At 44.7% G+C, this 17,331-nt stretch overlaps 1 protein-coding gene across 1 annotated transcript in view; it reads left to right on the forward strand.

Moving 5' to 3' along the window:
• Positions 1-16,857: 16,857 nt before the first annotated feature.
• The window catches only part of CAPN13 (calpain 13), a 44,608-nt gene continuing 44,134 nt past the window's right edge, over positions 16,858-17,331 (forward strand). Inside the window, exon 1 of the mRNA XM_067294684.1 lies at positions 16,858-17,100. Within this exon, the coding sequence (XP_067150785.1) occupies positions 16,864-17,100 (237 nt within the window). The 5' untranslated portion in view covers positions 16,858-16,863. The remainder of the gene's footprint in view (positions 17,101-17,331) is intronic.

Here is a 17,331-nt window from a genome sequence, read left to right on the forward strand (position 1 = left end):
CCAAACTGCTTTTAATTCTCAGTGACTTTTGTAATGTGTGATGATGAGGCTGTATGTGTAGTTCTGGGGACTTTTGGCAACAGCAATTGCTCTATTGGGAGTTCTTGTTATTGTTACATTCATTTGAGTTTGCTTACACAGACAAAAATCACTCAAGCAAAATCAGTGCTGATCACTGTGCAAGTGGGAATGATGTTAAGGTGACAGTTATATGGATTTTGTTGTATGGTTACAAACTAGCTTCACTGGTTGGAAAAGCTGCCTTGGGAGGGGCTCAGTCTTTTCATGTTTGCTTTCAAGTGCTTAGGAAGAAAGGCAGCAATTACAGAACATGGCTTAGGGTCACTTTACGTCACTCAATGATGAACATTTATGCCACATATTACCAGCTTTTTAAAAGGCACTGTTCTGCACCAGCGGTTACCCACTGTATAGATAATTGTAAAACAAACTCCATATTCCAGTTGACACCCTTTCTAATTACATCTCACCTTCATTAGGCTATTAAAGTGATAAATGCTAGCAATTACACTGAACTCCAGTGAAAACACTCTGTCTGTGACATGCACCGACTGCAATGTGAGTTATTTGCCCAGAAGCCTAGCACAACTCTGCTCACACAGTGAAGCTGTGAACGAAACAAACAAAAAAAGCCAGCGAGACAGGGCTCAGCTGATTAGAGAGTATCTGACAGTAATTTTTTACCTGGCATCGAACCACTCCACTGGCATGGGCTGATCCACCAGGAGTGAGTGGCAGGTTCTTTTCATTTTAATTAGCTCTATGCGGAAAAAAGTGAGCAGATTTGGCATGTGCTTGGGAGGCTAACTGTCAAGCTTATTTTGAGAGGGAATTAGATGTTCAGAAGTGGCAGTGGGTGGGCATGTTGTGTCCATGTGTGCTCACACATGTTGGCCCTCGTGTTCTTGTGCATGCACTAACCCTCATGCAAAGACGCAATTTTCCTGGTGAGTGTGTATATGGACATCTTTAGTCCTTGCATGTGCAAGATTTACACAGGTGTAGTCACTTGTGCTCTAGCTCATGGGCATTCTCTTAAACACATGGAGCACTGACATGGGCAGGTAAACAAAAAGCCACTTTCTGCCATTAGAAAGGGATATGGTGCATGGTGGCCTGCACTGGCTGTTAACAGCTCTGTCCTTAACGGAGTGGGGAGGCTGCAAGAAGGGTTCCCAGGCACTGAGCTGCCCTGCAGGAAAGGTGGCCTGGCCTTCCTTCCTCCCAGACAGTCCCTCTGGAGAGTAGTGGAAAGAGCTGGCAAGGCTTGGGGGAGCAGCGTTTTGGCTGATAAAAGACTTTCTCCTGTTGGCTGAAATGGAAGAGCAGCAAGAGCGGGGAGCCTGGAAGCTAGGGAAAGGAAGGGAACTCACATGGCACCTATCAAGAAGAAGCAGCCTCTGCATAAACCCCTGTGTTTGTAAGTCAGCCATGTACCCAAGGCCCCTGAGCTGCAGAAGAGCTGAGGTGCCCGTACTGTGGAGCCAAGGGGCTGCTGGTGAAAAAGGCAGAGATGGTGGAGAGGAAGCGAGATGTCCCCCAGATTACAGGAGGCTGACAGCTGTAACTCATCTCTTGGCTGTCCTTGGGACCACAAGCCTCACAAAGAAGTGGGAAGATAAGCTCATTTTGAGATTGTGTTATTGTGCCTCTACTTCATTTGCATTTAATCAGAACTGTGCTCCCAGATACCTTCCTCCAGCTGATCCCTCCCCCCCCCCCCCAAAGTCCATGTGCCCTGGTACCACTACAGCCAAGAGAGCCACATTGTGGCAGCAGCCTCTGAAATGGACCCTCAGAGCAGCATATCCTTGTCTGCTGGGGAGTGGGACAAGACTGGTAGGGGGCACCAGCAGCTCTTTTGCAACCTGGGAACTGGTCTGAAGCTTTGAAATCACTTTGCAGTGCCTGTGCTGCACTGCCTGATGACTAACTGTTAATTGGGTGTATATGGCTTTATAGCAACTGCTTCAAATCTGTCCTATTTCAATCTCAATACAAATTTAATTTTAAAACCTCACAATACTTTATTATTGCTATAAATGTGGTTCATCTGAGGGATCAGCCAGCCACTGCAGGAGCAGATGTTTCTTTTCCTGATGGGTTGAATCAACACTGAAGATAGTGATAAAGGTTTTTTAAAAATAAATATGATATTTTAAAAATAAATATGATAGCTTCCTGAGGGCTGCTGTAGGGCAACTACTGTTACTGCTAAGAGAATGCCCTGAACCAGACCCAGGCTCTTGAGAGCTGATCAGAGCTGGTGATTTTGGAGACAAACAACAGGGGTTTCCCAGGAGTAAATCATTTCCCAGAGAAGGACATCCAAAGTTGTCTCTTACCGTTTGTGATCTTCTTATGGACAGATTGAGGTTTTCTCAAATGTATTTGCTGTCTGAAGTTACTTGCTATTTACTATCATTAGGCATATTTGATTTATGAATTTTTCAGTCTGTGAACAGCTCAAAGTCAAGTATTTGATATTCAAAATCCTAGCTGTGTCGATGTGTTGATTAGCTGGTCTGAATTACTTTGAGATACTTAATGTGTTTCTATTTTCTGATTAAAATGAGCGTGCCCTTTGAATATTTTGTACTACTAAAAATAATAAGTCATTAAAATCCTTAGTAGTTGGCCCATGCCTTAAGAATACAATCTAGAGTTGGGAAGAAACAGCTGTGGGCTGCTTATTGTCAAATGATAGCAAAGGACTTTCCTCCAGCTTCTTTTGACACGAAAAGCTTTTTATTCAATGCATTTCATCATCGTATCTGAGTATCTTGCAGAAGTGCCCTATGCAAAGTGATCAGCATCTGTCACAAATTTGTTTTTTTTTTTTCCCCTCTTCACAGAAAAAGAATTGAGTGAGATGGGAGGATTTGTTTTGGTACATAGGCTTTCTCCAAAAACTACTGTTCCTAGCAAAGCTTTCTGTATCTGGTTAGTTACAGACTGGACATTGCACTAGATGAAACACAGTTTGTTGATATAGAAATTCCTGTGGTTTTTATCTCATCACCAAAATGGTGGAAACTCATGCACATGAGCAGTTTGTTTTCTGTGAAAACTGAAAACTTTTTTATAGCTTTGCTCACAATGCTATTCCTGAATTCCTTCTTGCCGGTAAAATTGTTTAAAAACACATTTGTAGAAAAGTAGCATGAAAGTAGCATGAACTTGGGGAAGAAATGAAATATTTGGAAAAGAGGAAAGGCAATCCCTCGGAAAAAATCACAGGGACTATCAACAAAGAGCTTTCACTGAATGCCGGCCCTTCAGCCTATCTGTTGAAGGTGGATGGCTGTGGTCCCTGCCGCCCTGCCCTGCTGTTGGCATCGGGAGAGGTGCTCTGGGCCTGCGGCAAACCCAGCCACCTCCTGGCAAGGCGCGCTGTAGTCGCTGAGGGAAAAGATAGCGAAACCGACGGGGAACATGCGGTTGTGTGCAAGGGCAGGACTTGGAGTGATTTTCTGCGTTTCAGAGGCGCTGGTGTGGCCCTGTGACCCGCGGAGCAGGGCAGGTCCCACCAGGCTGGCTGGAGGTGGCCCTCCGTGTCCTGTGTCCGTGTGTGTGTCGCAACCTAGCTCACGCTGAAGCCCGGTGTGTGTGATACGGGGCTAGCAAAGCTCGCTGGGGGCCAAGTTAGCTTTAACTCCTCTCCGGTGCGTGGGGCCTCGAGCTTGTGGCAGAGGCCGGCAGCAGCACGTGTTGGTTCCTCTCGGCCCTGGGCGCGAGGAGCGAAACCCACGGTAGTAGTGGACCGAGAGGCAGCGGTACGTGGACTGAGTCTGCACAAATATTTACTTTTCTAGCACCCTTGACACGGACTCTGACAAAGAGTTGCGTGCAGATGGGGCGTGCAGGCAGGGCGGGAGCCCTGAAAGTGGAGGGCAAAGCCGGGCTGGCAGGGAGGCGCAGCGCCTCCCCTTACACCTACCGATACGGCTGCAGAGGACAGCAAAGAAAGACACTTTCAGGCACGTCAGACCCCTCCTGGGGGCACAGATGAGGCTGCCTTGTTTGGGAGAAGAAAGCAAGCTTGTGCCTCCGAGGGCAGCACTGCCTTGCCCCAAAAGATGCGTTTTGCAGCCCACTGGAGTTTCCAAATCTGCCCGTCAACACCGATGGCCTTTGGTTTAGATCCTGTGGGAAATGGGCAGCCAGGCACAGTTTTATCTGGATGCCCAGGCCTCCAACTACTCCTCAGTTAGACAAACATAAGCCTCGGTCGTGTTTATGAGGAAGGCTCCTGAATTATAAATTGGAATTAATTTTCCAACTAAATGCTTTCCAATTTTGCTTCAGATTGTCTCTCTGTGAATGTTTCACCCATAAATTCTCCTTCTCTCTCTCTCGAGCTTTGTGGGAAGCAAACACAAAGGGACATAAAACACAGCTCAAACTCCTTGCCGAGCCAAGGTGGCGAATGGTGGGGACCAGCCCCTGGCCACCCCAGCCACCGACTTGAATGTTGTCCAGTCTCAGCAGTGAGAAGAAGTCATCGCTTTCTGCTCTTCCTTTATTCCCTAGTGCTGAACGAGATAGCAGGGTCTAACCTCGCCTCTAAACCACCACTGGCGGTGGTGGCAAAAAGGGCAAAGTGTGTGTAATTACAAGGAGGGGAAGTAGAAAAGCTACTGTTTAGCTGAGCTGTAGCTCTGTGGCCTGTGTTGCAGGGCTGATAACACCCCAAGTAAAACAAACACATAGAAATCTTTGCAAAACATACTTTTTTAAGATAATCACTTGGCTTTTCCACAGCACGTAATAACTGCACTCTTTAACGAAATACCGAAAAATTTATTAAGCTAGTTTGGTTAATAAAAAACAATTAAGGATTAACTACTCTGCAACTACCCTGTGCTTTTTATATACCCAACTGTTAAAGCACAATACAATGTTTTCAATCTTTCATCATTCTGACGTGGAGTAATTGCTTGTTAATACTATTTGGATTATATAGCTCCTAGAAGCTCCAGTCAGGGATCAAAGTCTTTTTGTACCAGGCACCATGCCCACATAACAAATAGCAGCCTGCGGCCCCAAAGAAGCTGAAGGACGGGTACCCATACTGTATCACTTTCAGTTTCCATCTCCTAGCAAGGCAGTCTCTTCCTCTCTCTTGCTCTCTGTGACAGTCCGGTTATTCAGTATGAAACCGATCTTCATGCCTGCCTTGTATTATGCTGCAATGTTCACTGTAGCCCACAGTTAATAGGAACATCCCTGGTGCTGTGGCAGGAGGATATAGAGGGAGCGAGGAAGAGAAAGGTAATTCTTTCTTCAAGGAATCTGATCCGTCACACACCACAGTGTTTCCTCCTCAATACCATTCCCTGTCACTCACTAGAACGTATATTGGGTCGAAAACATTATAGTTTGATTCTTCAGTTAATGGCTACCAAGGCCTGGTTTCAGTACACAGTAATCGAAATTCAGGCTATGGGAGAGGAATGGCTTAGTCTTCATTTCAGCATGTCACACACATACATGTCCATACAGAGTTTTGCCTTGGATGCAGTAAACAAGGAGCTATTGTAGTCTCATTCCCACACTAGCAAGCATAATGCGGCAATGCAGAGAGGTGTCAGCGTAGATTGTTCCTAAACACAAAGTGTCTCATCAGAGGCAGAGAACAAACCTTTGACTGTTTGCTGTGGCAGAGTGAAGGTCCCTGATTTTTTCCAGCAAGATGCTAGGGTGGTGCTGCCTTTTCTTTTCCATTAGTGAATCAGAAGAGCTGCTCAGCTGAGCTCTGTTCAATACTCACTTCCTTTCTTCATCTCTTCATGGCTCACTAGCATCAGAGTAGTTGGAGAAAATTAAACGATGGGGAGCAAGAGAAGACTTTTCTTATCAGGTGGGCTATGGGGGATACGATAGCTTCTCATCTAGTTCTTGCTCCATCTTAAACTCTCTTTTATATCTGTACTGGTCTAGTGAAGTTAGTGTTTTGGTCTGGGAGTTTCTAATAAGCTCACCAAATTAGAATTAACATTTTCTGTTTCAAAAAAAGTTAGAGCTAAAAATGCAACAGAAATTGAGGCACTATCATGTTATTTTCCAGATGCTTTACAAACTCTCCCGTGTGCTTCCCAACATGCAACTGCAATGGTTTTGCTCACCTCAACTCAGAACAACCATTTCTGAGGCTGTTGTACCCTGGAGCTAGTCCTGCTGGGCCTTGTCCACTCCTACCACGTCTCCCTTCACCTTCAGATGCTTTGGCATTGTCTTTCATTTTCCACTTTTCCACTCTTTTACTGGATGAAATCAGTTTGACAGAAGTGATCCTCTGTAAAACACCTGAGAATTTGCTCATCTCTTTACATTCCTCTTTTGTATTTTGATCTTTGTTCTATGCTGGTTTGTGACTGTTACATATAGTGTCCTGTGCTCGATCACAGAAGTTTAATAGGGTTTGGTTCCCATGCCTCCAACCCTGAGAAGGAAGTAGGTGCTGAGATATATAGTATTGTTAGGGTGGTAAAGTTAATTGTAATCAGTGAAGAATTTCCTTTATCCACAGTAAAACCACAGGTAACCAAGGAAGAGTTGAAACTTCTATAAAAAGTGTCAGAAATGTTCACTAGGGGCCATATGCTGTTCTCTGTACTGATATCCTGTTCTCCTTGCATTCACCGAGCCCTAGGTGAATGCCTTATATATCTATTTAAAGTATTTAATTATTACTTCAGATATAGTACTGATCCTTGTTGCTGCCACGTACTGATAGAACAGAGCCGAGAGCAGACTCGCTTTATTAAAATGTGCCATGCAGCTCTAAGAGGAGACTTTCATCCTGACAAAAGCATTCAGCGTTCAAGGTAATCTGAACCCGCTCACGCTTGTAACCTGATAAACCAGCACTGGCTCTGAAAGGAGGACAGAGGCTGCAGCAAGGGGCTCACGCAGGGCACCGGTGCGCCAGCCAGAAGAGCCTGGTATGCCACCAGCATGTGACAACAGGCTGGAGAACAAGAACAAACACACGCACCCTCGCTCTTCACTGCACTGACATGCACTGACGTATTCGTTAGTGCCGTTCGGGTTTCACGCACCCCTTGTGGGGCAGCAGGCTGGGCCCTGGCTGCAAGGTCCCGTCCTGCCACCGCAGGGAGCCGCCAGCCCCCGTGGCACCCTGACAGAGTGTTTGGGTGAGTTATCTGGGTGAGCGGGCGAGGTGGACTGCCAGCTGTCTGTCTGAGTTGGAGACTGGCAGCCCATCCTGGTCGGCACGTTACAAACGACCCAATGACGAGGAAGCAGGAGGTGCACCATGCACTTTATACCACTAGTCAGCAAAGACTTGGGAGAGATCTGGGAACTGCAAATGTTTCCAGTAAACTACCTGTGAATCTGTAGGTCATAAATCCTTCATTAAAGGGTTGCAGAAATGATTCTGAAAAACAAACAAGTGTGAGACTTGCAAACTCTTCACACCAAGCCAAAAACACAACAAAAAAGTGTGGAATAAATTATTTTGTGCCAACAGAGCTTTAACAAGTGCTGGATAGAAATGCTAAACAAGGGCAAATAGACTGATGAAAGCAAGAACTTCATTTTGATATTCCTTCCACAGAGGTCTGGCTATAATGGAGTCCCCATTTCCACGTTTCATTGAAATGATCTTTAATGCCCATGTATGAAAAGGAAGACAAGGGACACCAAGGTGAGAAGAGTAAGGTTATCAAAGTGCTCCTTCATAGTCCTGGTTACAAAACATTTACTAGCAAAGTTTGGTAAAGCAAAACAGCAGTGCCGTGACTTATTATTTGCAACATAATGTCATGACAGGTCTGTTTAAAAAAAAAAAAATCAGTGTTACTGATGATGATGTAATGGTTTTTTTTTTTCATGGAGAGTTTCAGTGCTACCTGATGCAGAGCCAAACCAAGCTTTCAGTTTTGTGGACAGTTCAGTACAAGGTAATTTTGTATTCTGTTCCTCACTCAAGAGAATACCAAAGTACAAAATTTCCCATGAAACCAAGTTCTGAAAAATAATGTCAGGTTGAATGTAGTGAGCTATCACAATAACATTTGGAATCCTTTTTCTACATTGCAGCACATTAAACCTTTTGGATAACACGAAGAGGATCCAGAAGTGATGGGTTTTGCATAAACAAAAAAAAAAAAAAAAAAGAGACCATTCCAAAATCAAAACAGACTATAGTGACAATATTGAAATATATTGTGTCTTTCTCATAGTGAAAATTTATTGTTAGTGGCTTTCAAGTTTGATGGATAGGCATTTTCTGAAGCAAAAATATTCCACTGGGAAATTTCTAACCAAATCTAGTGCTAATATGGGTGTCAGTGGTGGACTGCCTGGGTTTTTTTTGTTTTGTTTTTAAGAATCTGCACTGTAGTTCTGAAGCCAGTGGATATTCCTCCTAAAAATATGGCCCTAAACAGATATATTTTTCACACCAAATCCCCCCCTCCCTCAAGTGGCAGTGGGTTCTAGCTGTGCAGATTAACTATGTATTGTTAAGCGGCTGCCACGTTTCACTTCAGAAGCAGTTGTAATTAATTTACGAGCAAAATGATTCATATGTGACTATGGGAAAGTGATGAAGCCCTGAGTTAGCCTGTACTAAGGGGCAGCTTGTGGACAAAGGCTAGGTAAAAACAGATATGGAAGTAGGAGTTTGGTATTTGCCTGATAGTTTATATGCTCAGAAAAGTTTGTGCTTTAGAATGGCAGGTCCTGCCAGAAATATGAGTTCATAAAATCAGAGCAAAGGAGGTAGTGACTTGTCTATGAATAAGATTATTCATAGCCTTCCTGCATCTTGACTGAGAGGCAAATAAATGGTAACATGTGACCAATACAGAAAATTATGAATGAGTAAATGACATGGCTTGATAGTATTTTTCCATTAGTCCCAGAATACAAAAGCAGTGGGATACCCAGTCACAGTGACTGCGGCAAATGTGAAGGTTACTGAAGGAAGGTTCCTCCTTTACACAAAAAGTGGTTGTGTTCACTACCCTGGAGAAGATCCCAGCCTGTTTCTCTTATTTACTGTGGTGTAAATTAGGACTCTCTCTGCTAAAAGAGTGGGTTCTTTAAAAGGGCAGAGGCAGCAAAAAGAAGACATGCAGACATATGTGTGAAATCTTGCAAAAGGTAATAATACTTTAGCACACGAGCTCTGTGGGTGGAGTGAGGAGACTTGTCTTTCTTAATGCTAAAGCTTCCAGAATTACTTGGGCAAAGTTAGGCTATTCTCTTTCCTCCTTGGAAAGATGACATAAAACTCACCGGTTCAGAGAGCCTGGAACAGCAGCCTGCCCTCGGGACAGCTGATGGGTGTTAGGAAGATAAATATATTTCTTTTAAAATCTCTTTTAAAAGAAGCTCTGGTTTTGTGTAGATTACTTTTATTCCACGGAGGAGTGAAATAAGGGTGGATTAAATCCCAAAATACATTAAATTCTGTGGTGCCAGCTGAGACCTTAAAAGTCATGGCAACTTCACAGAAAACAAGGGTTCCCAGCGCTTCTTGATATTTGCCCTTTGGTGTCAGTGCAAGTTAGATGGGAGGAAGAACTGCACAGCTGCTGTTGGTTGCAAGTGTAGGCACCCTCCTTTATTTATGTGTTTAACAGCCCTGAGGTGGTATTCGACACTGTAGAGGTAGTTCTGGGTTTCCAGTGATCTCTCAGCATCTTTTCCTCATGAGTGGATTAAGCTGCACAGTTACCCCAAAGGTAGATTCATGTCCCTGCTCTGCAAAAGCAAACCTCGAGTCAGGGCAATGTTGCATCTGCCAGAGTCTCGCAGGGTACCGCAAGCAGAAAACAACCCTGTTCTGCCAATGCACAGCCCTGTGCTTTTCAGTCAAACATCCCTCCTCTCTTGTGGGATTCTACAAACGCTTAGGAGAGCAAATAATCCAAAGGCTCATTACTGTACATAAATTCCTCTGCCTTCTGGGTTTCATTCTCTGCAGCCACTGTGAAAATGGACACATCAATACAGCCTTCTGCAGAAAAGCTGACAATCACAAAATGGTGTCATGCTGCAATAACTGAAATCCCCTGCCAGGTTGGTGATGGTGCTTTCTAATCAACTTTGCAATGAATATTTCTTAAATCATGTTAATCCACCATTTAAGCAGAGATATCAGTTCCAGACAATGAATCACCATACCTTGAGGGGAATATACCTACTGTTTCCCCAGAGAGGAGGCGATTAACAGCACGCGTGCTGTCAGATGAGCTAGCAGCACCGGCGTTTATCACCCCAGAGCTCCTCTCCTGCAATGAAGGAAATCTTTGCTCCCTGCTTCTAGTGCAATCAGCTTTTATTTATGTAGCAGTAGTGGAAAACAGCTCTTAAAGGAAAACTGCACCTGTTTTGCTCTCTAGGGCAGGTTTTGCTCTAATTTATGCAGATGTGTTTCCCACTGGAGTTTGCTAAATTTTGAGTTCTCTTGTGGAAGGGAGAACCCTAAAATGTGAACAGGCAAGATACACTGCACAGCTTTTAAAAATTCAGGTCTAGAGTCCTGCAGACTTGAATTAAACATTGATGAAGAAGCTGAACTGTCTTTTTCATGAACATTTTTATGTTCTCATCTCCCCAGACTCCTGGGGACCAGCTGCTATGGAAAATGCTAGCATCACACCTCAGAGAAATTGCAGTCCAAGTAAGAAGTCTTATTCCAAAGAAATTTCTGAGCCCAGGTGATGCAGTTATTTGAGGTAAGGAAAGAAGTAGGCATTGGTTCTATCTTCTGTGTTAAGCCCCAAGCTAAATTTATGAGAAGGGACCTTAGGCGGTCATTGAGTCCCAACCATGTTCAAATCAGGACTTCAGAGTTAAGTGAGGTTGCTCATGGCCTTGTCCAGCTGAATATCTCCAAGGTGGAAGTGCCTCCACCTCCCAGAACTGAACCACCCTGAAGAATTTTTTTCCCTCCAACCACCTGGAATTTGCTTCGCTGCCACTTGTGCCTGTTGCCTCTTGTCCTTTTGCTATGCACCTTTGAGAAGAGTCTGGCTCCACCTTCTCTATAACTGCCTTTTAGGTAGTGGAAGACTGCAGTTAGACCCCATTCTGCAGGCTGAAAAGAGCAGCTTTCTCAGCCTCTCCTCTTACATCATGTGCTCCAGGTTCAGTGTCCCCCTTACACTGGAGAGCCCAGAACTGGACACCATACAGCAGATTTGGTCGCACAAGTGCTGTGTGGAGGGGAAGGATCCCCTCCCTCAACCTGCTGGCTGCACTTCAGCTCATGCAGGCAGGATGCTGTTGGCCTTCCCTGTTGCAAGGGTGCATAGCTGGCTTGTGTTCAGGTTGCTGTCCACCAGGACACCGAGGTCCTTTTCTTCAGAAATACATTCACAGGATATAGGAATACACTTAGAGATGCTGCTAGGGAATGTGCCTCAGAGAATGTGCTGCACACTATTCCCCTGGAAGTTGGACCTGTTTAGGCTATCTCAGTTTGGCCTCCCAAAAATGAAATAACCTTCTCCCCACACAATTGCTAGATACTTAATTTTGGGCTTTAGGATAATAGGGTCCCGTTCCTAGATGTCCTAATTATATGGATAACCCTTACCTCCTCAGCCAGTCCTATCTACCCAAGTGAGTAAACTGATACAGAATTCAAGGTCTGGTATAACAGCCCAGTGTAAATATTAACAGTGTTGGCCTGAAAGTATCTGCTTCTGATACTGCTGCAGAAAGAATGATACGCAGCTCTAATAGCTTGTCTCACGGTGAGTACTGCCAGCCTGTGCCTGGACCCAGTATCATTTCTGCATTTCCTGGAGCTGCCAGGGGGGAAGTCGATAACATGACAGTGTGGGAGCTACAAACAAATCCTGCTTTTCCTATAAGAACAACCGTGTCTGAAACCACAGTAAGCTATGGGAGACTAATTATCAGCCTATTTAGGCAGATAGCCACCATTGTGGGTGGCTAATAGAAGAAGTATACACATATATGTGTATGTATATGTACTTATGCTGTAACGGCTGCATGAAACTACTATGACAGAATCGTATTGTTTGTTTTTTGGCCTTGAACTTGAGTTCAACCTGGTTATATTTATTAAAGGAGGGGCAAAAGCTGCTCTATAAAAGAACTCAGGATAATACTATAACATCTTTCAGTCTGTTGGTTCTGGCTGGATAGTTCCACCGGAGGCGTTGCAGGTAAAACATCACTTTGCTGTTTTACTTAGTACAAGGCAAGGCAGGCAAAATACTAGTAATAGCGCTGGAAAAGTACCATGGACACACTGAGAGGGATTTGTCTTGGGGAGATAGACTAAATTAGAGTTCCCCATCCTTAACGTTACTTGGAGGGAAAGAAAAGATGAATTTGCCGTCCTAAAAAGAGCCTTGCAGTAAAATTGTAAGTTGTCAGAAGTAATTGGATTAAGTGGGAGTGGAGATTCTGGAGGAGGAGGACTTTATAGTTACTGTACGCTGCTGTTAAATTAGGCAAAAAAGGTAGCTGGAACTGTCCTATGCTATGCATGAAAATGAGGGGGGAATTGTTTTAATCGATAGCCAGAAGGAAGTACTTCATAGACAGTTTGGAGCAGAAGGTCATACTAGATGCCACTGGAAAAGTAATCTCTTGTAGAGTTGCCAAAGTGCCTGTCTTTGGTTTTGATTTTCTGAGGTGCTCAGGGCTTTCATTCATTGTATGTATGCTGTTGTCCGTCAGTTAGAGAGAGGGTTTAGGGCATCCTGCTTGTTGTTTCCTGCTCTGCCTCTGCAGCATGTTGTCGCTGTGGGCAAGCTGCTGAAAAACAGCTCTCTCCCATTTGTTTTTTGTTTTTTCTGTGACTACAATAAGAGTTAACAAACTCAAGTCTTGTTCATGATAAACGCATTCTGAAACTGACTCCCCAAAGTTCATACAATGCTCCAAAAGTGTAAATGACGGGGTCTTAGAGGGAAAGAGGGTTTGCATTATTGTAGCATGTATTGAATATTGTGGATGAAATTAAATGTACATTGATATTTTTAAGTATTTGAGAGGGAAGAGAGTAAGGAGGGCTGCTGCGCTTCTGGAGATCTTTATAGTACTTGAGGCAAGTTCAACTGTTCTTCCCAAAGTACAGCTGAGCCCACATGTAATGGAAATGTTTCAAAAAAATTGGTGGAGTGGAAAAGAAGGTGGACAGCTGAACTATGAAATAGTTAGTGTTTCTAATTGTCTAATTTCCACTCTAGTATTCAATGCAAAATAGCAGAAGATGCCACTGAAGGAAATGATGTCTATACTCTGACATAAATCTTTACACAAAGTATGATTAGCTGCCAGTAGTATTTGCCTTCATTGAGTACCTGACTATAATAGTGATTTGACATCTTTTGTAAATGAGTGCTGGAGGGAGATGAGGTGCACCTTCACCAGTGCGTTTTAAGCTGTTTATGACTTCAGAAAATGGCAGGTTCCTGGGCTGATTTCCGTGGTGGTCACCAACCTTTCAGCTCCCATATCCTCAGATACTCAGTCTTCCTGTCCATCCCTTCCAGTTGTCACACCTGACCTCTTTTTCTTCTTCTCCCCATGGCTTTTTCATTGACCTATTTCCCTCTCTCACCCTTTGCCATTTGACCCTCCCTCAGAGATGGGTAACATGCAGTCTGCTGAGAAGGAAGAGAGGGACCTAAAAACAAAAAGAAGAGGGAAGAAGATGCAAACTTGGGCATGATTCATGTCTGCATTTCAGATAATGAAATATCTTGGAGGTGCTCCCAGTATTAAGTAAATGTGTCCTTAACCCTTTCTGAATAATAATTTCTCTCCTTAGGAGAGGGGACCCAGTCTCTTTGTTTTTGCCAGTGTTTCACAATTTGTCTGAACTAGCTTTTCTAAGTGTTTGAAATCCCTCCCTCTTCCCTCATGTCCTGCGGCAGGGAGCAGCCTAAGGGCAGTACCTCTGAGACCCAACCCATTATAACTTTGTCCCTTGAAGCACTCTTTCTGCCTCAGAGTTTGGTAGCTGTAAGATGCTCCTGAATCAGACAGGCAATATTCTGCCTTATAAGATGCTGTGATCTTTGCTGTTGCCGGTGCATCCATCAGAGCAAAACAGAAGAGAGCCGTGGCCAGAGTTTAGGATGCTGCTCTGAAAGGAGAGGGCGTGCAGACTGTGCCAGGTCCAGCACAGAGCGAGTGGGACGAACCTGGTGTATGCCACTATGTGGGCTTGATGGCTACAGATAGAGATAGATCTTGTGCATTTGTGCATGTGCACATCCAGGCATAGCCGCCTGCAATGCTGATGAAGTTATTCTTGAAGGGAAAAGTAGTTAAGTGTATTATTTTCTTCACTCTGGTTGCTAAATTATTCCGGATATGTTAAACAATGTAATTAAACACACACACACACACATGCTAAAAACTCTTGTTCTCTGTCAGAAGAGAGGGAACGCGTGTCAGCCGCAGCCTTCAAGCTCTGTTAGTTTTAATTTGAGTTGTGGAATTAGTAATCAGTTTTGCTGGAACACTGTTGCAGGAAATAGATCTTAGCATGCATGGGGCCTGGGCACAGTTTCAAATGAGTATTTGTTAAGAAGAAGCCATTCCCTTGTCGTGTTATGGTACATTACATAAGATTTATTTCCATTGTATTAAAAAATGCAAGCCCAAAGGGAATGTTCTCTCTTCTTGTCGGTAGAGGGTGACTACTGATTTTTCGTGGGGCTTTTAATTAAAACAGTAAGACACAAAACTCCTTGTTTTTCTAGGCTGTTGTTACTGGTCCTGAGAGGACAGTGCCAAAAGACCAAGTGACTTCAAGCACCAGGAAAGGCAAAGACTGTAAGTAGAAAGTGGGGGAGCTGTACCACAGCTTCACTGAGGCCAGCCTGTGTTTTTCACGTGTGTGTGAAAGGTTCACAGCAAAATTCTGAGTTGTAGCTTTTATTAGAATCATCTGCTTTCTTTATACAGCACCAGAAATATGTCAGATGCACAGATACGTTTGCTTGGTAGTAAAGAACCCATTCATCTAATAAAAAAAAGATGGCATCCAGTGGCTTGAAGATGAAACTGAGTAAGTTCAGGCTAGAAATTAGCACAGTGAAGGTAACTAACTGTAGGAATGGCTTGCCCAAGACATGCAGTGGATTTTCCACTGCTGGCTGATAAAATACAGTTTAAGTGCAAGCCAGGAGCTAGATGCATGAATTGCTGGATCAAGTGCAGTGGTTTGTGTCATGCTGGAAGCCAGAGGAGGCATCACAATGATCCCTTTTGACCTTAAAAATCTGCTAATGCAGGACTTCACCAAGGGCTTCTCTTTTTGGAAGGAAAGGGACAAGACTGGACTTAAAGGTCAGGACAGTTGGCTTTTTCTTTTTGAGAGGGATGTACCCAGAGGACTGTGTAATTTTGCATGGCCAACTGTGCTGGAAGAACCAGCAAGCAGGGCAGGCAGAACAACCCCTGTAGGAACTTTTCTGAATTATGAAACCCACAGCAGTGTTTTTAGCTGAAGGACGATCCCCAGGAGATGGAGCACATGTGTGTGTCTGTCTCTGTTGATCCATGCAGCTCTGGGAAGGGCACAAGATGAGTGCATGTCAAAACCTGTATTTTGTACGTACAGAACAAATTCCTCTTTAAAAGCCCTGGCTCTACTGCTCCTTGAATGTGCAAGTCTTTTTTGCCTGCCCCTACCTGTGCCCTTCTCTCACTCCTGTCCCCAAAGCTCTCCCACCCCACAGGCCGATGTCTCCATTTGAGGTGTGTTGCCTGCCTTTGGAAAGAAGGGAGATCTTTTATGGCAAGAGTCCTGCTGCGGTCTTTGGTGACTGTAAAGGGACAGAATCCACAACAGGAGATGGTATCACTCAGATTTTTCCCTAGCCATGCCAGTAGCTATATTAGTAGGTCTGATCAGACCAGAGTTTCACTCTGTGTGTGAGAAATGTTCCTTTTTTCCTAAGCAAGTCACCTCTTGCCTTTAAACAAATAAACACATCTAACAAAGGTGGGACCAAACGTGCTCCAGACTGGAATTCCTACAGGTACCAGACAATATCTCCCCAGTTTAGATATGAATCTACAATTCAGATATGTTTGAACACTGGCCCCAGCATGAACTACTGAGTCCAAAAAGCCCAGACCCTGGAGCACTTTCACATCTGCAAGCAGTGCATGTCAGATGCAGGTCTGGGTGTTGCAGCTTGGTCCCATCTCAGCACTGTAGCTTCTAGCAACTCTGGTCAGCGTCTGTGGATGCTGGTAGGAGCCCACTCATGAATCTGTCCAGGCCTTTGGAGCAGGTCTGGAGGAAAGGCAACAGCAGGCTGGTCTCTGGCTTGTGCATTTCTCTCACAGGGAGTTGACTGGCAAGTCCTCACTTGTTGCCTGGGCAAACAGAATAAAGTAAATAACTCTGAAGATGCCCTGGGCACAAGTGCAGTCCATGGACAGAAGAGTCATCAGTATGTGTGGGTAGCCTATGTGCTGGTACTGTCTTCCTTTCCTCCCTCGTGTCTGCAGCTCCTGCTCCATCTCGCAGCCCATGCTCTCTTACATTGCGTACGTCCCTCAACAGCAGCATAGTGTCTCACTAACAGCTTTGTTCTCTCTGTCCTGAGGGAAGACTCAAAATTGAATTTGTAGTAGTGACAGCACTGGTGTAAGATAAACCAGTTGGGATTTGACTACCTCGTTTTCCCCAGGCATTTCAGCTAATAAGGATTTTGTCACTGTGACTGGCCTCAGCCTTGCATGCTGCCACTGCAGAGCCTGCTCAGGGGGGGTGGCCGCTTTCCCCATGTGATGCCTCAGAGCTGCTAATTAATGGCAGTCCCTGTCTTTTCTCCTTCACAGGAAAGGGGCACGATGCTCTCCCCCAACTCTTCTAGGAGGTTAGGGCAAGACTGGAAAACAACAGGGACAGGTGGAAGCCTCCAGAGCCTGAAGAAATTTAAAAATCAGGACTTCTGCCGCCTGCGAGCCTCATGTCTGAGCCAAGGCCTGCTGTTTGAGGACGACACCTTCCCAGCTCATGTTAGCTCCATTGGTCCCAACCTGCTCTCAGAGGACAAGCTGCGGCTTATACGGTGGAAGAGGCCACCTGTGAGTTATGCCAGCTATGGCGTTTCAAAGTGCTGCCTCCGAAGGGGAGTGATGATTTCCAGGGTGTAAAAGCCTTCGCCTCTGGGGATGAGGCCTGGATTAAAATAGGGAAGTGGAGCTCAAGCACCTGGAAGCATGATGCCGCAAGGAGGGATCCTTGCTGAGAGACGCGTGGAGGGAAGAAAATCTCTTTACAACACCTCCCTCCCCGTGTGCCATGCGGATTCCCCT

This window comes from Apteryx mantelli, chromosome 3, assembly GCF_036417845.1.
Source record: "Apteryx mantelli isolate bAptMan1 chromosome 3, bAptMan1.hap1, whole genome shotgun sequence".
In the NCBI taxonomy this organism is placed as follows: Eukaryota; Metazoa; Chordata; class Aves; order Apterygiformes; family Apterygidae; genus Apteryx; species Apteryx mantelli.